The following is a 23,558-nucleotide window of genomic DNA, read 5'->3' as shown; positions in this document are numbered from 1 at the left end:
AGGATGTCCATGGGGTGGTGGACACCCATGGGGTGATGAACACCCATGAGAACGCCCATGGGGTGGAGGACACTCATGAGGACGCCCATGGGGTGGAGGATGTCCATGGGGTGGTGGACGCCCATGGGAAGCTCAGTGGCCATGAGCAGGTAGGTGACCATAACACAGTGGATGCCCACGAGGGTGGTTGACCACAGGAGGGTCAATGGCCATGGGGTAGTAGATGACCATGAGATGGTGGACAGCCTTGGTGCGGTGGATGCCCATGAGAAGGTGGATGCCCATGGAGAGCTCAGTGGCCATGAGGCAACGACGAAGAGGTGGTAGATGACTGTGAGATGGTGGGTGGCCATGAGGCGGAGGATGACCAGGAAGTGGTGGACGGCCGTGGGGTGGTGGGTGACGTGGGAATGGTGGAGCATTGTGAGGTGGAGGACGCCCATGAGGTGGTGGATGCCCACGGGGAGCTCAGTGGCCACAAGGAGGTAGATGACCATAATGTGGTGGATGTCCATGAGAAGGTGGATAACCACAGGGTGGTCAGTGGCCATAAGTGGTAGACAGCCATGAGATGGTGGATGGCCATGAGCTGGTGGACAGTCATGAGCTGGTGGATGGCCACGAGGTGGAGGATGAGCATGAGGTGGTGGGTGACCACGGGAAGAGTCGATAGCCACAAGGTAGTAGATGACCATAATATGGTGGATGCCCATGGATGACCAGGGGGTGATTGATGACCGTGGGGTGGTGGATGACACTGGGATGACGGAGCATCACGAGGTGGAGGACGCCCATGCGAAGGGGGATGACCACAGGAGGGTCAGTGGCCACGAGGTGGTAGATGCCCATGAAGTGGTGGGTGCCCATGGGATGGTGGATGCCCGTGAGGTGGTGGACACCCGTGGAGAGCTCAATGGTCCTGAGATGGATGGTAGATGCCCACGGTATGGTGAGTGCCCATGAGATGGTGGGTGCCCATGAGGTGCTGGGTGCCCATGAGGTGGTGGGTGCCCACGAGGTGGCCAATGCCCATGAGTGGTAGACCATCAGATGGTAGATGGCCACGGGATGGTGGGGGAGCCCACGGGGGAGCCGGGTGGCCAAGGGGGGTAGATGACTGTAGGACGGGGGATGCCCTGAGAAGGTGGGTGGTGGCGAGGTGGGGGAGGGCCGGGGGATGGCGGACAACCACGGGGGGACACGACACGTCGGGGTGGTGGCATCGTGCAGTGATGGACACCCGTGAGGTGATGGACGCCCGTGAGGACGTCCCTGGGGAGCTCAAGGGCCGTGGGGTGGTAGGTGACCATGACACGGGGGTGTCCGTGGGTGGGGGGTGTCCGGGGGGGGATGTCCGAGGGGGGTGGCCGTGGGGTGGGGGGTGTCCGTGGGGAGAAGGTGTCCATGGGGTGACCCGGTGACCTCGCCGACCCCTTCCCACCCTCCCCCCCCCCCCGCCCCCCAACCCCTGCGCAGTGGGGCCGAGGGGACCCACGCAAGGGGGGCGCGCACACGGGGGGTGGGGGGTGGGTGCAGCATTTATTGGGGGAGGGGCAGGGCCGGGGGGGGGAGGGGGTCAGCCCCCGGGGGGGGGACGCCCCCTCCCCCCAGGCCCTGGTGGGGGAGGGGGTCCCGGCTTGAGGAGCACCTGCAAGAGGAGGGGGGAGCGTGGGGAGGGACCCTCCCCCACCCCTCCGGCCGCGCGGGGCTGCCCCTCCCTCCGCCTCCCCCGCCCCCACTCACCCCACTGCTCATCTCATCCGCGTGGACAAACCTGTCCGGACACGAGGGGGTTAATGGAGGCCCCGCCCCCGCCCCGCCCCGGGGGAGGGTCCCGCCCCGCCCCACCCCGCCCCGCCCCGCCCCCACTCACGGCGGATGGACTGACGCAGCGGCCCCTCCTCCGCGTCCGGTTCCCCGGTCCTGGGGGAGCGACCCCCGGAGCCCCCCAGTCACCCCAGTGCCCCCCAGTCCCCTCCCAGTTACCCCCCCAGTGCCTCCCAGTCACCCCTGTGCCCCCCAGTCCCCTCCCAGTTACCCCACAGTGCCTCCCAGTCCCCCCAGTGCCCCCCAGTCACCCCAGTGCGCCCCAGTCCCCTCCCAGTTACCCCCCCACTGCCTCCCAGTCACCCCAGTGCCCCCCAGTCCCCTCCCAGTTACCCCCCCAGTGCCTCCCAGTCACCCCTGTGCCCCCCAGTCCCCGCCCAGTTACCCCACAGTGCCTCCCAGTCACCCCAGTGCCCCCCAGTCCCCTCCCAGTTACTCCCCAGTGCCTCCCAGTCCCCCCAGTGCCCCCCAGTCACCCCAGTGCGCCCCAGTCCCCTCCCAGTTACCCCCCCACTGCCTCCCAGTCACCCCAGTGCCCCCCAGTCCCCTCCCAGTTACCCCCCCAGTGCCTCCCAGTCACCCCAGTGTCCCCCAGTCACCCCAGGGCGCCCCAGCCCCCTCCCAGTTACCCCCCCAGTGCCTCCCAGTCACCCCAGTGCCCCCCAGTCCCCTCCTAGTTACCCCCCCAGTGCCTCCCAGTCACCCCTGTGCCCCCCAGTCCCCGCCCAGTTACTCCCCCGTGCTCCCCAGTCACCCTAGTGCCTCCCATTTCCTTCCCAGTGCCCCCCAGTGCCCCTCAGCGCCTCCCAGTTCCCTCCCAGTTACACCTCAGTGCCCCCCAGTCCCCTCCCAGTCAACCCCAGTGCCCCCCGTTCCACTCCTAGTCCTCCCCCAGTGCCCGCCAGTCCCTCCCCAGTCCTCCAGTTCCCCCTCCAGTGCCTCCCAGTATCCCCCAGTGCTCCCAGTTACTTCGGCTGTTGGTCGAATTTGCACCGGCAGCGGCGACCTGGGGGAGGGGGCGGTGAAGGGGGGGGGGGGCAGCTCGTGGGGGGGGCGAATTGGGGGGTTGGAGGTTGGGGGGGTGGGGGGGGTCGGGGGGCGGGACTGAGGGCCGCGAGGGGCGTGGCTGGGGCTGCGGGGGCGTGGCTGGGGCCGTGGGGGGCGGGGCTAGGGCATCGGGGCGGGGCTGGGTCCGAGGGGGGCGGGGCTTGGACCGCGGGGGCGGTGCTGGATCCGTGGGGGGCGGGGCTGGGGGCCGCGGGGGCGGGGCGGGGGCCGCGGGGGGCGGGGACGCACTGAGGATGAGGAGCAGCCCCAGGAGGAAGAGCAGCCCGGCGAAGACGAGGCCGCCCACGCGCAGGGACTCGTAGTCTGGGGGGGGGGGGGGCGTGTCACCCCACGGGGACACCCCCCACGCTCCCCCACCCGGGGGGCGCCGTGGAGCGGCGCCCGCGTGCACCCCCACACGCGCAACCCCCCCCGGTGTTCACCCCCGAGCACACGCCACGCGTGTCCATCCCCACTAGTGTCCATCCCCGCGCGTGTTCAACCCACGCGTGTCCATCCCCACGCACGTACACCCCACGCATGCCCCCCCTGCGTGTACACCCCGCGCATGTTCACCCCCACGCGTGTACACCCCCGTACACCCCACGCGTGTACACCCCGCATTTACACCCCCACGCATGTTCACCCCCACGCGTGTGCACCCAGGTACCCCCCCACGCGTGTGCACCCATGTACCCCCCCACACGCAGCCAGCCCCACACGTAAACCCCCACGCATGTTCACACCCACGTGTCTCCACACCATGCGTGTCCACCCCCACACGTACACTCCCACGCGTGTCCACCCCACGCATGTTCACCCCCACGCATGTACACGCGTATACACTCCACGCGTGTCCGCCCCCACGCACGGACACTCCACGCGTGTTCACCCCCGCATGTGTGCACCCCGTACACCCCCACGCGTGTCCACCCCACGCGTGACCCCCCGCCCCACTCACCGTAGTGGAAGGGGTCCCGCTCCTGCGGGGGCTCTGGGGGGGGGAGGGGCGGTGAGGGCCGGGCCGTCCCGCCGTGCCCCTCCCCCCCCTCCCCCTCCCCCCGCGTCTCCCCCACTCACCCGCGCGAGGGGCCATGGCGGCGCCGCCCTGCACCTCCCCCACGCGCGTGTCCGGACCTGCGGGAAGAGCGCCCGCGCGCGGCCTCTTGTGACATCACACATGCACGGGGCCTCGCGTGACTCCACACCATGCGTGCGGCCCCCTGTGTGACATCACTGGGATGTGTGCACCCCCATCCTGTGACATCATACACAGGTGCGCCTCCTCCCGTGACATCACACATGCATGCGCATCTCCTTGTGTGACATCACGCCTGTGCGCAAGGCCTCGTGTGATGTCACACCTGTGCACCCCCTCGCGTGATGTCACGCAGGTGTGAAATCCCACACGCGTGTGCCCCCTGGTGTGACATCATACACATGCGTGCGCATCCCCTCTTGCGGCATCATAAGTGTGTGTGAGACCCCCTTGGCGTGACATCACACACACACGTGCACCCCACGTGTGATGTCACACACACGTTGCGCACCTCTCTTCTGACATCACACGCACGTGTGCCCCCTCATGTGACATCACAGACGCGCATGCGAGGACTGGGGTGACATCACACACGCATGCCCCCCCCCGTGACATCACACACATGACCCGCCCTCATGTGACATCACACGCGTGGGTCCCCTCGTGCCCGGCCTCCGAACGGGCCCAAAGTGCTGAAAACGGGGCAAAAGGGCAGAAACGGGGGTGGGGGAGGGGGATGGGCAGTTTGGGGCAAAAAGAGGCGAAATTGGGCCAAAGGGGGGAAAAACGGAGCAAAACCGGGTCAAACTGGCCAGAACCGGGCGGGGGCAGAGCCGGCCCCTCCTGGCCCGGAAGGGGCAAAATTCGGGAGAACTGAGCAAAACGGGGCCACGTCGGGTGCGAGTCGGCAGGCGCGGCAAACCCGGGCCGAAGCGGGCCAAAGGGCGCTTCGGGACGAAGCGGGGCAAAAGCAGGGCAAATCGGGCAAAAATGGAAAAAAGGCAGCTGAAAGTGGGCGAAAGTGGGTAAAAGTGGGCGAAAGTGGGTAAAAGTGGGTAAAAGTGGGTAAAAGTGGGTGAAAATGGGCAAAAGCAGGCAAAAGCAGGCAAAAGCGGGCAAAAGCGGGCAAAAGCAGGCAAAAGCGGGCAAAAGCGGGCAAAAGCAGGTGAAACTGGGCAAAAGTGGGCAAAACTGGGCAAAAGTGGGCGAAAGCTGGAAAAGTAGGAAAAATTGCCCCAAACCAGGCAAATTTAGGCAATTCTGGGCCAAACTGGGCAATTCTGGGCAAAAAGAGGCAAAATTGGGCAAAGAGGGAAAACGGCGCCCAAGTGGGTTAAAATGGGCAAAAGTGGGTAAAAACAGGCAAAATTGGGCAATTCTGGGCGAAACCCAGGCAGAATTGGGCAGAGCAGGGAGGAATTGGGTAAAACTGGGCGAAAACGGGCAAAAAATGCATCAAATTGGGCAAAATTAGGGAAAACTGAGCCAGAGTGGGCAAAAACGGGGGAAAATGGGTGAAAGTTGACCAAATAGGGCAAAAGCAAGCGGAAGAGGACCAAAGTGGGCAAAAGCGGGTGAAATTGGGCAAAACTGGATGAAATCTGCCAAAAGTGGGGAAAAATAGGTGAATATCGGGTGAAATTGGGCAAAATGGGGGTAAAAGTAGGGAAAAAGGGGCAAAAATGGGCAAAAATGGGAAAAACTAATGAAAAATTGGGCTGAAAAGTGGCCAAATCAGGCAAAAGTAAGAAAACTTGGGCCAAATTGGACAAAAATGGGTGAAAACGCAGCAAAATGGGCAAAAGGCAGGAAAAAGGGGGCCAAAATGGGCCAAACGGGACAAAAATGGGCAAAACGGTGCAGAATTGGGCAAACTGGGGGCAGCGGCCGTTGCCCTGGAGATGTGACCTTGGCCCCTCCCCCGCTGTTTACCCATGGGGCGCCCCTCCCCCACCCTTGCCAGGGGGCCCAGGCTGGGGGGGGGCACAGGGGTTACCGGAGGGGCACTGGGAGCTACTGGTGAGCAGTGGGGTGTAACTGGGGGTTACTGGGGAGGAGGAAGAAGGAACTGGGACCTACTGGTGTCTTACTGGTGGGGTCACTGGGGGTGGCGGGGGCGACACTGGGGTTACTGGGAGGACACTGGGGTTACAGGGGGGTCACTGGCGAGTTACTGGGAACTACTGGTGAGCACTGGGATTTACTGGGGAGGGGGAGGGAGGAACTGGGAGCTACCGGTGTCTTACTGGTGGGGTCGCTGGGGGTGGTGGGGGGCAACACTGGGGTTACCGGGGGGTTACTGGGGACGGGGTCATTGGGAGTAACTGGGAGTTACTGGTGCGGGGTGTCCCCCCTCCCCCCCAGTACCTGCCTCCCCGGCTCCGCGGTGCGGCCCCGATCGCGACGCGGCCCCTGGATCACGACGCGGCCCCGATCGCGACGCCGCCCCCGCCCCCCCCCCCCCCCCGGGTTATTTTTACCTCCGGCCCCGCGGCCAAACGGCCGGAGGCCTCGGAGGGGGCGGGGGCTGCGCCCAGTAACCCCAGTGCGCCCAGTACCCCCAGTGCGCCCAGTAACCCCAGCGTGCCCAGAACCCCCAGTGCGCCCAGTAACCCCAGTGCGCCCAGTACCCCCAGTGCACCCAGTACCACCAGTGCGCCCAGTACCCCCAGTGTGCCCAGTACCCCCAGTGCACCCAGTACACCCAGTGCGCCCAGTACCCCCAGTGCGCCCAGTACCACCAGTGCGCCCAGTAACCCCAGCATGCCCAGAACCCCCAGTGCACCCAGTACCCCCAGCGCGCCCAGTAACCCCAATGCGCCCAGTACCCCCAGTGTGCCCAGTAACCCCAGCGTGCCCAGTACCCCCAGTGCGCCCAGTACCCCCAGTGCGCCCAGTAACCCCAGCGTGCCCAGAACCCCCAGTGCGCCCAGTACCCCCAGTGCGCCCAGTAACCCCAGCGTGCCCAGTAACCCCAGCGTGCCCAGTACCCCCAGTGCGCCCAGTAACCCCCCAGTGCGCCCAGTACCCCCAGTGCGCCCAGTAACCCCAGCGTGCCCAGAACCCCCAGTGCGCCCAGTACTCCCAGTGCGCCCAGTACCCCCAGTGCACCCAGTACCACCAGTGCGCCCAGTACCCCCAGTGTGCCCAGTACCCCCAGTGCACCCAGTACACCCAGTGCACCCAGTACACCCAGTGCGCCCAGTACCCCCAGTGCGCCCAGTACCACCAGTGCGCCCAGTAACCCCAGCATGCCCAGAACCCCCAGTGCACCCAGTACCCCCAGCGCGCCCAGTAACCCCAATGCGCCCAGTACCCCCAGTGTGCCCAGTAACCCCAGCGTGCCCAGTACCCCCAGTGCGCCCAGTACCCCCAGTGCGCCCAGTAACCCCAGCGTGCCCAGAACCCCCAGTGCGCCCAGTACCCCCAGTGCGCCCAGTAACCCCAGCGTGCCCAGTACCCCCAGTGTGCCCAGTAACCCCCCAGTGCGCCCAGTACCCCCAGTGCGCCCAGTAACCCCAGCGTGCCCAGTACCCCCCGTGCACCCAGTTGCCCCCCAGTAGCTCCCAGAAACCACCCCAGTACCACTTCCAGCAACCCCCAGTGCCCAATTGCCTCCCAGTGATCCCCCAGTGCCTCCAGTTGCCTCCCAGTGCCTCCCAGTAGTTCCCAGTAACCACCCCAGTACCTCTTCCTGTAACTCCCAGCGCCCCTAGTTGCCTCCCAGTGTCTCCCAGTGCCTCCATTTACTGCCCAGTAGCTCCCAGTAACCACCCCAGTACTGCTCCCAGTAACTTCCACTGTTCCCCCAGTGCTTCCCAGTGCCTCCCAGTAGCTCCCAGTAACCTCCCCGGTACTGCTCCCAGTGCTCCCAGTGCCTCCCAGTACCCCCTCCAGAGTCCCCCAGTGCCTCCCAGTACCCCCCAGTGCCCCCCCGCGCCGGACAAGGTCCCTCTGTCCCTCCCTCGGCCTCCAGCCGGGCTCCAACAGCGGAGTCTTTGTCCGGGGGGGCCCCACGCCCCGCGGGGGGGGACGGACCCCCACGCCTCGCGGGGGGGACACACCCACGCGTGCCGGCCCCGCCCCCCGGCCCCGCCCACCCCCCGCCGCCATCGGGAGCGCCGCAGCCGAGCCCGGGGGTGTGGGGTGGGGGCAGGTTTGGGGGGGGGCAGGTTTTTTTGGGGGGGGGCACGTGGGGGGGTCAGATTGGGGAGGGGGCTGCTTGGGGGACGTGTTTAGCGGGGAAGATTTGGGGGGGGCAGTTTTAGGGGGTCCGGGGGCGGGGCATTGGGGGGGGACGACACTTGGGGGGGGGGTCGGGTTTGGGAGGTCAATTGGGGGGGGCATTTTGGGGTGTCCATGGGGGCGGGGGGGGGGCGCGGGGCCCCCCCGCTGCTGTTCGTCCTGTTGCTGCTGGCGGGGGGGGGGCCCGCGGTGGGGGGCAGCGCCGGGGGGGGGGTCGCTCCGGGGGGGCGGCGGGTGCGCGGGGGGGTGCGAATGCGACCGGGAGAGCGCGCTGTGCCGGGGGGGAACCGGACTGCCGCGGGGGCTGCCCCCCCGCCTGGCCACGCTGTGAGTGACCCCGGGCCCCCCCTTGGGGACCCCCTTGGGACCCCCCCTTGGGACCCCCTTTGGGACCCCCTTCCCCGGGACCCCCCCCTTGGGACCCCCCTTGGGACCCCCACTAGGGGACCCCCCCCCCGGGACCCCCCCTTGGGGACCTCCCCCCCCCGGACCCCCCCTTGGGGACCCCTCCTCCCCGGGATTCCCCCCTCGGACCCCCCCCTTGACCCCCCCCCCCGCGCGGGACACCCCCCCTCCAGGTTCCGCCCCCCGTGGGCACCCCTGACGTCATCCCAGGAAGCCCCGCCCCCCGTAGGTTTATCCCAGTTTAACCTGGTTCAGGACTGGCTTGGACCAGTTTCTCCCCGTTTGATACTGGTTTTGCCCAGTTTGGCCCAGTTCAGGACTGTTTTGGCCCAGTTTAGCCCTGGTTTAACCCAGTTTAGGACTGGCTTAGCCCAGTTCAGCCCAGTTTGATACTGATTTTGCCCAATTTGTCTCAGTTCAGCACTGGTATGTCCTAGTTTAGCCCCGTTTGGTCCTACTTTCTCCCAGTCTAGCCCAGTTCAAGACTCTTTTGTCCCAGTTTGCCCCAGTTGAACACCTGTTTCCCCCAGTTTGGCCCAGTTCGGCCCAGTTTAGCCCCGTTTGTGCAGGTCCCTGGTGCGGTGGCACATCGAGGTCTTGGGCGAGGGCAGCTTCCGTGACACCCCGGCCCTGCAGCTGCTGTAAGGTCCCCGACGTGTCCCCGAGGTGTCCCCAGGGTGTCCCTGAGGTGTCCCCAAGGTCCCCGAGGTGTCCCCAAGGTGTCCCCGAGGTCCCCATGCCATCCCAACCATGTCCCCGAGGTCCCCATCATGTCCCCAAGGTCCCCACACCACCACCGATGCGTCCCCGAGGTCCCCATGGTGTCCCCAAGGTGGCTCTGAGGTCCCCGTGATGTTCTCTGGCTCCTGAAGGGTGGCCCATAAGGTGTCCCCAAAGTTCCTAGGGCGTCCCCAAGGTCCCCAGCATGGCCCCAGGGTGCTCTCGTGGTCCTTGCAGTGTCCTTGAGGTCCCTGAGGATGTCCCCAAGGGCCCTGTGGTCTTCCCAGGGTGTCCCCGAGGTCCCCGCAGTCTCCCCAGGGTCCCCAGGGTCTCCCTGAGGTCCCCAAGGGTGGTCCCAAGGTCTCCAGGGTGGCCCCCAAGGTCCTCAAGGTGTCCCTCAGGGTGTCCCCATGGTCCCTAGGGTGTCCCTAGGATGTCCCTAAGGTCCCCAAAGTGTCCCCAAGGCCTATAGAGTGTCCACAGGGTGTCCCCAAGGTCTCCAGGATGTCCCCAAGGTCCCTGAAGTGTCCCCAGAATCCCCCGAGAGTCCCCAGGATATCCCCAGGGGTGGCAGGGGGGTGTCCCGGGGGTGTCCCCGGGGGTGACAGTGGAGTGTCCCTGCAGGCTGGTCACTGCCGGGCGCCTGGGGACCATCGGGGATGGGGCCTTCGCCGGGCTGGTGCTGCTGGAGTACTTGTGAGTGGGACTGGGAAGGACTGGGGGGCACTGGGTTGTACTGGGAGGCACTGGGGATGGACTTGGTGGGCACTGGGGGGCACTGGGGGCACTGGAGAATCACTGGGAGGCACATGGAGGGGACTGGGAGGCACTGGGAGCACTAGGGAGGCACTGGGAGGGGACTGGGTGGCACTGGGGAGGGACTGGGGAAGGACTTGGGCACCACTGGGCTTTACTGGGGGGACTGGGAGGGACTATGGGGGAGACTGGGGAACAGTGGACTGGACTGGGAGGCACTGAGGGGTACTGGGCTGGACTGGGAGGCACTGGTGGGGGTCTGGGAGGCACTAGGAAACAATTGGAGGGGACACTGGGTTGTACTGGGAGAAACTGGGAGGGGATGAGGGGGCACTGGGACTGGGGAGCACTGGAAAGGGTGCTAGTGAGTACTGGGAGGCACTGAGGGCTACTGGGAAGGCCACTGGGATTTACTGGGAGGGACACCAGCGGGCACTGGGGTATACTGGGAGACACCAGGGGAGACTGGGGAGGGCACGGGCTGTGCTGGGGGGAACTGGGGAGGGACTGGCATCTACTGGGGGGGCTCTGGGGGTGGTGCTGGTGTCCCCAGGTTCATCGAGGACAATGACGTGGGGACGATCGCCCCCACGGCGCTGCGGGGGCTCCGGGGGCTGCTCCACCTGTGAGTGACGCGGGGACACCCCGCGATGCACTGGGGACACTGGGGAGCCCCTGGGACACACTGGGGAGCCCCTGGGACACCCTGGGGACACTGGGGACATGGACACTGGGGAGACCCCACGATGCACTGGGGACACTGGGGACGCTGGGGACAGGGACACTGGGACACCCTGGGGACACTGGGGACACTGGGGAGCCCTTGGGACACCCTGGGGACACTGGGGACACGGACACTGGGGAGACCCCACGATGCACTGGGGACACTGGGGACACTGGAGAGACGAGGGACACTGGGGACAGAAACACTGGGGAGACCATGGGACACCCTGGGGACACTGGGGACACTGGGAACACTGGGGACAGGGACACTGGGGAGACTCCGTGACACACTGAGGACACTGGGGACATGGGACAGGGACACTGGGACACCCTGGGGACACTGGCAACACTGGGGCACCCTGGGACACTGGGGACACTGGGGACAGGGACACTGGGGAGACCGTGGGACATCCTGGGGACAGTGGGGACACTGGGGACACTGGGGACAGGGACACTGGGATACCCTGGGGACACTGGGGACACTGGGGAGCCCCTGGGACACCCTGGGGACACTGGGAACATGGACACTGGGGACACTCCGTGATGCACTGAGGACACTGGGGACAGGGACACTGGGACACCCTGGGGACACTGGGGACACTGGGGACAGGGACACTGGGGAGACCATGGGACACTCTGGGGACACTGGGGAGCCCCTGGGACACTCTGGGGACACTGGGACACCCTGGGGACAGGGACCCTGGGGACACTGGGGATGGCCGGGGCCCCCCCCCCGCCCTGGCACCAGCTGTCCCCGTGTCCCCACGCCCCGTCCCCGTGTCCCCGCAGGAGTTTGGCCAACAACCGCCTGGAGACGCTGCCCCGGGGGCTCTTCCAGGGGCTGGAGACCCTGACCCAGCTGTGGGTGACACGGGGGGGCACGGGGGGCGCGGAGGGGGCACGGGGGGGGGTACGGGGGGGGGGATACGGGGTGCGATACGGGGACGGGGAGGCAGGGGGACATGGGGGGGGACGTGGGGATGGGAGGGGCACGGGGACACGCGGGGGACATGGGGACACGCGGGGGACACGGGGACGGGGGGGACACGGGGACAGACATGAGGACGAGAGGGGCACTGGGACACGGGGGGGCATGGGGACGGGGGGACACGGGGACACTGGGGGGACACGGGGACACACGGGGACACTGTGGGGGACGTGGGGAATTGGGGGGCACGGGGACACGTGGGAGCAGGGGGACACGAGGGGGACACGGGGATGGGGGGGCACAGGGATGGAGGGGACACGGGGACAAGGTGGGGGGCACAGGGACACGGGGGGGGACACGGGGACACGGGGACGGGCTGTCGAGGGACACGAGGGGCCGGGGGATATGGGGGCGACAGGGGGACGTGGGGAATGGGGGGCGCGGGACACACGGGAGGACACGGGGGGACGTGGGCGTGGGGGCATACGGGGGGGGGGCTTGGGGACTGGGGGTGACGTCGGGGTGGGCACGGGGCTCTACTGGGAGACACTGGGATGTACTGGGAGGGACTGGAGAGGGACACGGGGGGACGCGGGGACACGGGGGGGGGACACACACACGGGGGGGGCACGGGGGGTCCCGGGGGGACCCCGAGCTCCGGCTGAGGGGCGGGGGGCAGGGACCTGCGGGGGAACCCCTTCCAGTGCGACTGTCGCCTGCGCTGGCTGGTGGCCTGGCTGGGCAGCGCCGCCCCCCCCGCCGAACCGGGGCGCTGCCGGGGACCCCCCCCCCGAGCGGGCACCCCCCTGGCCCAGCTCCAGCCCCGGGACTTCCACTGCCTCGTCTCCGGTACGGCCCCCCCCCCAAATCCAAACCCCCCCGCCCTGTCCCCCCCCGCGTCCCCCTCCCCGGAGCCCGGGTGCCCGCGGGGGCGGGGGGGGGCGTCGGGGCGGGGAGCCGGCTGCTGAGGGGGTGGGGGGTCCCGCAGAGCTGCGCCCCTTCCAGTCGCTGCCCTTCGCCTCGCTGGCGGCCGAGCCCTTCGCCCTGGGGGGGCACCCGGGGGTGGCCCTGGCCCAGCCCTTCGCCGGTGCCTGCGCCCTCCTGGAGTGGGACCAGCTGGCCGGGCGCTTCCGGGCCCCCACCATCATCAACGGTGAGTCCCGGCGCCCCAAAACCCACCTCGGTGAGGAGGAGCTCCGAAGAGATCCGGGGGGACCCCCGAAAACGGTCAGGAGGGGGCTAAAACGGGCTGAGGAAGGCCAAAAATGGGCTGAGGAACGTCAAAAATGACCCGAGCTCCCAAAAACGCCCCGGTGGACCCCAAAACCCACGCTCTCACCCCCCCAAAAATGGCCTGGAGGTCCCCGAAATGGTGTGGAGGACAGCACAAATGGTCTGAGGACCCTCAAAAATGGCCTGGAGGTCCTAAAAAAATGACTTTGGGGGAGCCCTAAACCCTGCTAACGCACCAAATATTGTTGGGGCACCTGAAATATGGCCTGGGGTACCCCAAGAATGGCCTGGGGAGCCCAAAGAAATGGTCTGAGGGGTAAAAATGGCTTGAGGAACCTCAAAAATGGCCTGGAGGTCCTCAAAATATGGCCTGGGGACATCAAAACCCATGTTAACACCCCCGAAATAACCTGGGGGACCCCAAGAATGGTCTGAGGTCCTCATAAATGTCCTAATAGTGCCCCCAAAATGGCCTGGAGAGCACCAAAAATGTTCTGCTGAGCTCCTAAAAGGGCCTGGAGGACACCAAGAATGGCCTGTGGGGGCAAAAACGTCATGAGGGAACCCCAAAATGGCCTGACAGTCCCCAAAAATGTCCTAGAGGGACCTCAAAACCCAACCCGGTGCCCCAAAATGAACTAGAGGGACCCCAAAATGCCCATGTGGACTAGAACATCAACCCGAAGATCTCCCCGAAGTCCCCATAGGGTCATCGCCATCACCCCAATGTTCCCATAGGGTCATTGCCATCACCCCAACCTCAACGGCCCCACAGGGTCATTGCCATCACCCCAACCCCAACGGCCCCATAGGGTCATCCCCATCACCCCAACGTCCCTATAGGGTCATCGCCATCACCCCAACCCCAACGGCCCCATAAAGTCGTCCCCATCACCCCAACCCCGATGTCCCCATAGGGTCGTCCCCATCACCCCAACCCCAACGTCCCTATAGGGTCATCACCATCACCCCAACCCCGATGTCCCCATAGGGTCATTGCCATCACCCCAACCCCAACGTCCCCATAGGGTCGTCCCCATCACCCCAACATCCCCATAGGGTCGTCCCCATCACCCCAACCCCAACGTCCCCATAGGGTCGTCCCCATCACCCCAGCCCCCATGTCTCCAACAAACCTGTGGGATCATCCCCCATGGCCAACCTCCCCGCTGGCCCCGTAGGGATGTCCCCAACCCCACCGTCCCCACCCCCCCCATGTCCTAAGGCCACCGCGTCCATGTCCCTGCAGGCTCGTCGCCGGTGGCCTGCCACCCCCTGCAGCTGGGCGGGGCCCTGGTGGTGGTGGTGGCCCAGCTCGGCGGGGGCTCAGCCGTCTGGCGCCGCGCGGGTGGCCCCGGCAGCCGTTTCGTCCGGCTGCAGGCCCTGGGCAGCGGCCGGTTGCGGCGTCCCCATGCGGTGGCCAGCGCCCGTCTGGGGGGTCACTGGTACGTTGGGGTGGCCGATAGCTCCAAGGGGGGGACCAGCACCCTCTTCCGTTGGGGGGGACGGGGCTTCTACCCCCACCAAGCCCTGCGGCCGTGGCACCGCGACACCCACCTGGAGTTCCTGGAGCTGGGGGGGCGGCCGGCCTTGGTGGTCTGCAGCGGCACGCGGAGACCCCTGGTCTATCGGTGGAGCGGGGCGGCCTTCGCCCCCCACACCGACATCCCCCACGTGCCCGACGTCTACGCCGCGAAGCACTTCCGCCTGCGGGGCCACGTCTTCCTCTGCCTGACCCGCTTCCTGGGGGATGCCAAGGTGAGGGCGGGGCTGGGGGGGTGCACCCAGCACTGACACATGTTTCTGGGGGGCCACCAGCACTGTGGGTCCTTGGGGGTCCATCATCAACTCATGCCCGTTGGGGTCTGTCACCGTCGTGTTCATGGGGGGCCACCAGCATCATGGGTCTCCTGGGGGTCTGTCACTGTCATGTGTTCATGGGGGGCCACCAGCATCATGGGTCTCCTGGGGGTCTGTCACCGTCATGTGTTCATGGGGGGTCACCAGCGTCACGGGTCTCCATGGGGTCCATCACCACCCACCCCAACCTTCCCCGTGACGGCCACCACCCAACCTTTCCCTTCCTGCGCCGCCCACCGCCCCCACCCACGGTTCTCTGTGCCCAGGTGATGCGCTGGGAGGGTTCCATGTTCCGGGAGGTGCAGCAGGTGCCGGCGCGGGGCTCCTTGGTCTTCCAGCCGTTGGCGCTGGCCGGCCAACGCTACGTGATCCTGGGCAATGACTACGCCCCCAGCCGCGTCTACCGCCTCGGCCCGGGTGGCCACCTAGAGCCCACCCAGGAGCTGCTGGCCCCCACGCCCCGCGCTTTCGCCCCCCTCTCCTTGGGTCACCGCCACTTTCTGGTGGCCGCCAGCTTCAAGGGGGCCACCCAGATCTACCGGCACGTCACCGTGGACTTGGGGGCCTGAGGGATGGCGAGCGTCACGTTGTGGTGGCTGAGGGACACAAATGACATCAAGCGTCATGTCGTCATGGAGCTGGGCACCCAAGGGACACGGGGACACCGATCATCATGTCACCGTGGACCTGGGCACCTGGAGGACATGGGGACATCAATTGCTACATCATCATGGACCTGAAGATGTCATGTCAACGTGAGCCTGTGTCCCTGAAGGGCATGGGGACACCAACCATGATGTCACCGTGGACCTGGGCACCTGAGGGACATGGGAACATCATGTCATCGTGGGCCTGGGGACATGACAACATTGGTCACCACGTCACCATGGACCGGGAAGCCTGAAGGACGTGGGGACACCAACCACCCCATCATTGTGGGCCTGGGTACCCGAGGAACATGAGGACATCAACTGCGATGTCATTGTGGACCCATCACCCACAGGACACCATGTCACGGTGGGCCTGGGGGCCTGAAGGCCACGGGGACATCAACCGTCACATCGTCATGGAGCCGGGCACCTGAGGGACATGGGGACATCAACCACCACTGTGGGCCTCGGTGCCTGAGGGACACGGGCTGCTGGCCACCAGGGACCTGGGCACCTGAGGGCCATGGGGACCCCAGCCGCCATGTCAGTCCCCTGCTGGCGTCACCCTTGTCCCTAACATCTCGTGTCACTTCTGTCCCCGCCCAGTGTCCCCAGCATCACTGGCCCCATGTGGCCCCTGTCCCCCACGTCACCTCCAGATGCCACCACCCACCTCACGACCCCAAGGCCACTGTCAGCCCCACGTCACCCTGTCACCTCTGGGTGCCACCGCCCACCCAGCCGCGTCCCCAGTGCCACCGCTGGCCCCTTGTCCCTCTGTCCCCTCCTTGTCCCCCCTGACGTCACCACGGGGGACACTCCCCTCCCCCCCAATAACCACACTGACCTTTTTTTAATGGTTTTAATTAATTTCCCCTTTTCTTGGCTTTTTTGGGGGCTTTCACCCCAAAATAAACCTGCTCCTCCCCCACCCCCTCCCCGTGGGTCACTGGGGTGCCCGGACGCCGGGGGGTCCCCCCCGGCCTTGGGGACACGTGGGGACACGTCAGCACGTGCTGGCGGCTCCTGCAGAGAAAGGGGGGGTCAGGGACGCCCGGACGCCGCGGTCCCCTCCCCCACCGCCGGGTCCCCTCCCCCACCGCGGGGTCCCCTCCCCCACCGCCAGGTCCCCTCCCTCAGCGCCACGGGGTCCCCTCCCCCACACCGGGTCCCCTGGGGTGTCCCCCCGGGTGGGGGGAGGGGACTTACCCGGGCCGATGAGGTGGGACGTCTCCGGAGGGGGACGGCGGCGGCTGCGGGAGGGGTCAGGGGGGCTGTGACACCCCCATGTCCCCCCGTGTCCCCATATGTCCCCATGTCACCCTATGCCCCTCCCATGTCCCCATACGTCCCCGTGTCACCCCCACGCCCCCCCCACGTCACCCCACGCCCCGTACGTCCCCATATGTCACCTCATGTACTCCATGTCCCCCCACGTCCCCGCTGCCCCTCGTCCCCGGGACCCCCCCCGGGACCCCCGTGTGTCCCCGGGACCCCCTGTGACCCCCGTGATCCCCCATGACCCCCCATGTTCCCCCATGTCCCCCGGGACCCCCCGTGTCCCCCTGTGTCCCCCCATGACCCCCCGGGACCCCCCGGGTCCCACCTGGCTTTGCTCCGGCACTTGCACTTCCCACCTGGAGGGGACACCAAGGTGACGGGGGTGGGGGGACGTGTCACCCCCCGCAGGGGCCATCGAGCCCAGGGGCCTCCCCGGGCCCCCCCGGTGACACGGGGCCCCCCCCAAGTGACACGGGGACACCACCAATGACGTGTGGGGCCCCCCAGTGACATAAGGACCCCCCCAAGTGACACGGGGACACCCCACCGATGACATGTGGGGACCCCCCCGATGACATGGGACCCCCCCCGTGACACGGGAACCCCCTCAATGACATGTGGGGACCCCCCAGTGACACGGGGACTCCTCCCTGGTGACATGTGGGGACCCCCCCCAATGACACCCCCCCGTGACACGGGGACCCCCCGGTGACACTCACTGAGGAGGACGATGATGCCGATGACGCAGAGGACGGCGGCCACCACCAGCCCCGCCACACGCAGGCGGTGCCAGTCTGGGGGGGGACACACCCCGTCACCCCCCCCGTGGGGACACCCCGTCACCCCCCGGGGACACCCCCCCTGTGGGGACACCCCCGTCACCCCCCGGGGACACCCCCCCCCCCGGGGACACCCCCCCCGTGGGGACACCCCTGTCCCCCCTCGGGGTCACCCCATCACCCCCCCGTGGACAACCCCCCCAGTGGGGACACCCCCGTCACCCCCCGGGGACACCCCCCCCGGGGACACCCCCCCCGTGGGGACACCCCCGTCACCCCCCAGGGACACCCCTGTCCCCCCTCGGGGTCACCCCATCACCCCCCCGTGGACAACCCCCCCAGTGGGGACACCCCCCCCGGGGAGACCCCCCCCGTGGGGACACCCCTGTCACCCCCCGGGGACACCCCTGTCCCCCCTCGGGGTCACCCCATCATCCCCCCGTGGACAACCCCCCCCGTGGGGACACCCCCGTCACCCCCCGGGGACACCCCTGTCCCCCCTCGGGGTCACCCCATCACCCCCCCGTGGACAACCCCCCCCGTGGGGACATCCCCCCCGTGGGGACACCCCTGTCACCCCCTGGGGACACCACGTCACGCCCCCACGGGACACCTCCCCCGGGGACAGCCTGCCCCCGCCCCCCCCGGGGGACACCCCCGCCCCCCCCTCACCATACTGGAAGGGGCTGGTGGCACCTGGAGGGGAGGGGGAGGGGTCAGAGGGATACCGGGGGGGGGAGTGGCACCAGGACGGCCCCCGCTACTCCCAGTTACACCCCCCCACTCCCAGTACGAATCGCTCCCACTCCCAGTATGACCCCCCTTCCCAGTATGAACCCCCATTCCCAGTATAACCCCCCCCACTCCCAGTATGAACCCCCATTCCCAGTATGAACCCCCATTCCCAGTATAACCCCCCCACTCCCAGTATAAACCCCCTTCCCAGTATAACCCCCCCACTCCCAGTATGAACCCCCCTTCCCAGTATGAACCCTCTTTCCCAGTATAACCCCCCCACTCCCAGTATGAACCCCCATTCCCAGTATGAACCCTCCTTCCCAGTATAACCTCCCCACTCCCAGTATGAACCCCCATTCCCAGTATAACCCCCCCCACTCCCAGTATAACTCCCCGTCCCAGTATGACCCCCACACTCCCAGTATAACCCCCCCCAGTATAAAGCCCTCACTCCCAGTATGAACCCCCCTTCCACTGCAAGCCCCTCCCATTCCCAGTACAGCCCCTCCCCTCCACCCAGTTTGCCCCAGTCACTCACCGGGGGGGAGGGGCGTCCCTCTCGCCGGGGACAAAACTGCAGCGGGGGCAAAACCCAGCTGGGGCTCAACTGTCCCAGTTCCCCCCAGTTCCTCCCAGTTCCGCCCCAATTACTCCCAGTTGCCTTCCAGTTCCGCCCAGCCCGCCCCAGTTCCTCCCGGTTTGCCCCAGTTCCCTCCCCAGTTCCTCCCAGTTTTCCCCAGTTCCCTCCCAATTCCCACCCAGTTTCCCCAGTGCTCCCCAATTCCCTCCCAGTTCCCCCCCAGCCCGCCCCAGTTGCCTCCCCCCTCCCAGTTCCTCCCAGTTCCTCCCAGTACCTGCCAGCAGCACCAGGACCCCCAGGACGCCCCACGCCATCTTGTGACCTTTGACCCCTGGGGGTGGGGGGAGGGGAGGCAGGCCTTGATGATGGGGGGGGAGGGGTGGGGTCTGCGCCCCCCCTCCCCCCCCCGCTGCCAGTGGGCCCAGGCGTCCGCGTGGGGGAGGGGAGGGTGAGTCACGGCGGATTCCTGCGTGGGGCGTTACTGGGAGCGCGCGCGGGGGGGGCGTGGGGCGGGCCGGGCACCCGGGTCCTCCGTGGGGCCCATGGGGGCCCCTATGGGGCAGATGGGGGGGACAAGCACATCGGTCCCCTATGGGGCACACGGGGGCGTGGGCAGCCGGGGCCCCTATGGGGCACATGGGGGTCCCAGACACCCGGGTCCTCTATGGGGCACATGGGGGGGGTGGGCAGCCAGGGGCGCTATGGGGCACATGGGGGGCACAGGCAGCCGGGGCCCCTATGGGGCAGATGGGGCCCCTATGGGGCACCCGGGGGTGTGGGCACCCGGGGCCCCTATGGGGCACATGGGGCCCCTATGGGGCAGCTGGGGGGAGTGGGTGACCGGGCCCCTCTGGGGCACATGGGGGGCGCGGACGCCTGGGTCCCCCCGCCCCACGGGAGCCTCCCCAGGGCCGCCCCCCATGGCCCCCCGGCCCCCCCGCGCCGGGGCTCCGGCCGCCCCCACTCACCGTCCCGGGGCAGCGACGGGCACACGGGGATGGGGGAGGGGAGCCACACCCGGGAGGGGGCGGGGCCGCACCTGGAGGGGGCGGGGCAGCATCGAACTGGGCGGGGCCGCGGGGGCCGCAGCTGCCACACCCACCCCACCCGCGTGCTGGCTCCGGGCCTGACCCCCCCTCCCCGGGCCCCCCGTGTCCGGGTGTCCCCGCAGCCCCTCCCCCCACAGGGGACCCGCCCCCACAGCCACGGGGTGTTCCCAGTGTGGGTGCTGGGTGTCACCGGGTGTAGCGCAGTGTGGGTGCTGGGTGTCACCGGCTGTCACGCACTGTGGGTGCTGAGTGTCACCGGGTGTAGCGCAGTGTGGGTGCTGGGTGTCACGCACTGTGGGTGCTGGGTGTCACCGGGTGTAGCGCAGTGTGGGTGCTGGGTGTCACCGGCTGTCACACACTGTGGGTGCTGGGTGTCACCGGGTGTAGCGCAGTGTGGGTGCTGGGTGTCACCGGCTGTCACGCACTGTGGGTGCTGAGTGTCACCGGGTGTAGCGCAGTGTGGGTGCTGGGTGTCACGCACTGTGGGTGCTGGGTGTCACCGGGTGTAGCGCAGTGTGGGTGCTGGGTGTCACCGGCTGTCACACACTGTGGGTGCTGAGTGTCACCGGGTGTAGCGCAGTGCGGGTGCTGGGTGTCACTGGCTGTCATGCACTGTGGGTGCTGGGTGTCACCGGGTGTAGCGCAGTGTGGGTGCTGGGTGTCACCGGCTGTCACACACTGTGGGTGCTGGGTGTCACCGGGTGTAGCGCAGTGTGGGTGCTGGGTGTCACTGGCTGTCACGCACTGTGGGTGCTGGGTGTCACCGGGTGTAGCGCAGTGTGGGTGCTGGGTGTCACCGGGTGTAGCATAGTGTGGGTGCTGGGTGTCACCGGGTGTCACGCAGTCTGGGTGCTGGGTGTCACCGGGTGTAGCGCAGTGTGGGTGCTGGGTGTCACCGGCTGTCATGCACTGTGGGTGCTGGGCGTCACCGGGTGTAGCGCAGTGTGGGTGCTGGGTGTCACCGGGTGTCACACAGTGTGGGTGCTGGGTGTCACCGGGTGTAGCGCAGTGTGGGTGCTGGGTGTCACCGACTGTCACGCAGTGTGGGTGCTGGGTGTCACCGGCTGTCACACACTGTGGGTGCTGGGTGTCACCGGGTGTAGCGCAGTGTGGGTGCTGGGTGTCACCGGCTGTCACGCACTGTGGGTGCTGGGTGTCACCGGGTGTAGCGCAGTGTGGGTGCTGGGTGTCACCGGCTGTCACGCACTGTGGGTGCTGGGTGTCACTGGGTGTAGCGCAGTGTGGGTGCTGGGTGTCACCGGCTGTCACACACTGTGGGTGCTGGGTGCACCAGGTACAGCATAGTGTGGGTGCTGGGTGTCACCGGCTGTCACACAGTGTGGGTGCTGGGTGTCACCGGGTGTAGCACAGTGTGGGTGCTGGGTGTCACCGGGTGTCACGCAGTGTGGGTGCTGGGTGTCACCGGGTGTAGCGCAGTGTGGGTGCTGGCTGTCACCGGCTGTCACACACTGTGGGTGCCTGGTGTCACCAGCTGTCACACACTGTGGGTGCTGGGTGTCACCGGCTGTAGCACAGTGTGGGTGCTGGGTGTCACCGACTGTCACGCAGTGTGGGTGCTGGGTATCACTGGGTGTAGTGCAGTGTGGGTGCTGGGTGTCACCGACTGTCATGCACTGTGGGTGCTGGGTGTCAGCCAGGTCTAGCACGGTGTGGGTGCTGGGTGTCAGATGGGTGTAATGTGGTGTGGGTGCTGGGTGTCACCAGCTGTAGCGTGGTGTGAGTGCTGGGTTTCAGCTGGGTGTAGTGTCATGCGGGTGCTGGGTGTCATCGGCTGTAGCGTGGTGTGGGTTCCGGGTGTCACTGGCTGTCACGCACTGTGGGTGCTGGGTGTCATCGGCTGTAGCGTGGTGTGGGTTCCGGGTGTCACTGGCTGTCACGCACTGTGGGTGCTGGGTATCCTCTGGCCGTAGCGTGGTGAGGTGCTGTGTCACTGGCTGCAGCACGGTGTTCTCTGGGTGTAGTGTGGCATGGTGGCACCGCAGTGCGTGAGCTGGTTGTTCTTGGGGTACAGCACGACGTGGGGGTGCACAGCCGGGTGCTGTACGGGCGCAGTGCTGAGTGGCGGTGTGCCAGCGCCGTCCACTGGGTGTAGTGCAGTGTGGTGGCATGGCAGTGCGTCAACCAGGTGTAGTGTGATGTGGTATGCGAGCCGGCTTTTGTCCGAGTGTAGTGCCATGTGGCAGTGGGTGTTACCCGGGTGTACGTATGTCACACCCAGGCATGAGCCCACTGTTCGGGTGTAGCGCGGTAGGGTGGCGGGTGTTATCCAGGTGTACGTGTGTCACACCCAGGCACGAGCCGGCTGTTTGGGTGTAGCGCGGTAGGGTGGCGGGTGTTATCCGGCTGTATGTGTGTCCCACCCAGGCGCGAGCCGGCTGTTTGGGTGTAGCGCGGTAGGGTGGCGGGTGTTATCCGGCTGTATGTGTGTCCCACCCAGGCGCGAGCCAGCTGTTTGGGTGTAGTGCTGTAGGGTGGCGGGTGTTATCCGGGTGTAGCACAGCATGGCGGTGTGGCAGCAAGCTGGGTGTCACCGCGCACACGCGTCAGCCGGCGCCGGGTGTCCCGGCGTGCATCAGGCGTGCATGCATGTCCCGGCATGTCTCCGCCTGTTGGTGCCGGGCCCGCAGCGGCGTCATCATCAGGCGGTGTCACCCCGTGCTGCGACAGCAACACTGACAACCGCTGCCCCCCTTCACGGGGACGAGCGGGGATGGGGACGCGTGCGACGCTGCCCACCCGCGCCTGTACACGCACGCCCACGCCCGCGCGCGCGTGGTGCTCGGCGAGTCTTTATTGCTGTTTCCGTGGCAACGTCACCTCCGTGGTGGCGCGTCCTTCCCCTTCCGAGGACCCCCGCCCGGCTCATCCTACACCCCAACGCCCCCGGGGGGACCCGGGTGCCCGGGTCAGCCGCTCACCACCCGCAGACGTACACCCTCTCCTCGGTGGTCCCGCGCGGGGTGGGGGCCGGCGAGGGGGCGCGGGGGGTCTCCGTCAGGGCGCGCGGCCCCTCGGTGGCCGTGAACTTGTCCACACGGAAGATCCAGCGCCCCGGGACCCCCACGTTGCTCTGGTGGCCGACGCGCAGCACCGCCGGCGAGCGCGAGCCCGGGACGTTGTAGTAGTGCACATCGTCCCCGCTGTTGAACCCGGCCTGGGGGGGGCGTGGGGGGGCGTGGGGGGGCGTGGGTCTGCCCCAGTCCCCTTAACCCTGCCCAGGTGCCCTTAATTCTGACCAAACTCCCTAATTTCACCCCAAACCCCCTTAATTCCAGCCCAAACCCCCTTAATTCCACCCTAAATCCCCTTAATTCCAGCCCAAATCCCTTTAATTTGGCCCCAATCCCCTTAATTCCAGCTCAAACCCCCTTAATTCTGCCCCACCCCCCTTAATTCTGTCCCAAACCCCCTTAATTCCACCCCAAATCCCCTTAATTCAGCCCAAATCCCCTTAATTCCAGCCCAAACCCCCTTAATTCCACCCTAAATCCCTTAATTCTGTCCAAACTCCCTAATTCCATCCTAAACCCCCTTAATTCCATCCCAAACCACCTTAATTCCATCCCAAATCCTCTTAATCCTGCCCCAACCCTCTTAATTTTACCCCAAATTCCCTTAATCCCACCCTCAAACCCCTTAATTTCACCCCAAATTCCCTTAATCCACCCCAACCCCCT

The 23,558-nt window shown here is 66.9% G+C and overlaps 1 protein-coding gene across 1 annotated transcript; it reads left to right on the top strand.

The window, feature by feature from the left end:
- Positions 1 to 8,272: 8,272 nt before the first annotated feature.
- Positions 8,273 to 15,352, top strand: LOC309414631 (leucine-rich repeat LGI family member 4-like; the record flags this gene model as incomplete). The annotated part of the gene is made up of 10 exons (XM_082011986.1): positions 8,273 to 8,329; positions 8,382 to 8,485; positions 9,133 to 9,204; positions 9,908 to 9,979; positions 10,593 to 10,664; positions 11,552 to 11,623; positions 12,370 to 12,539; positions 12,679 to 12,843; positions 14,173 to 14,681; positions 15,050 to 15,352. 10 exons carry the CDS (start codon positions 8,273 to 8,275, stop codon positions 15,350 to 15,352), a joined length of 1,596 nt encoding a protein of 531 aa, XP_081868112.1.
- Between the last annotated feature and the right edge of the window lie 8,206 nt (positions 15,353 to 23,558).

Source organism: Phaethon aethereus (genome assembly GCF_964289735.1).
Source record: "Phaethon aethereus genome assembly, chromosome: 30".
Taxonomy (NCBI): domain Eukaryota; kingdom Metazoa; phylum Chordata; class Aves; order Phaethontiformes; family Phaethontidae; genus Phaethon; species Phaethon aethereus.
The sequence above is the reverse complement of the archived record's forward strand: the minus strand, read 5'-3'. Positions and strand labels throughout refer to the sequence as shown.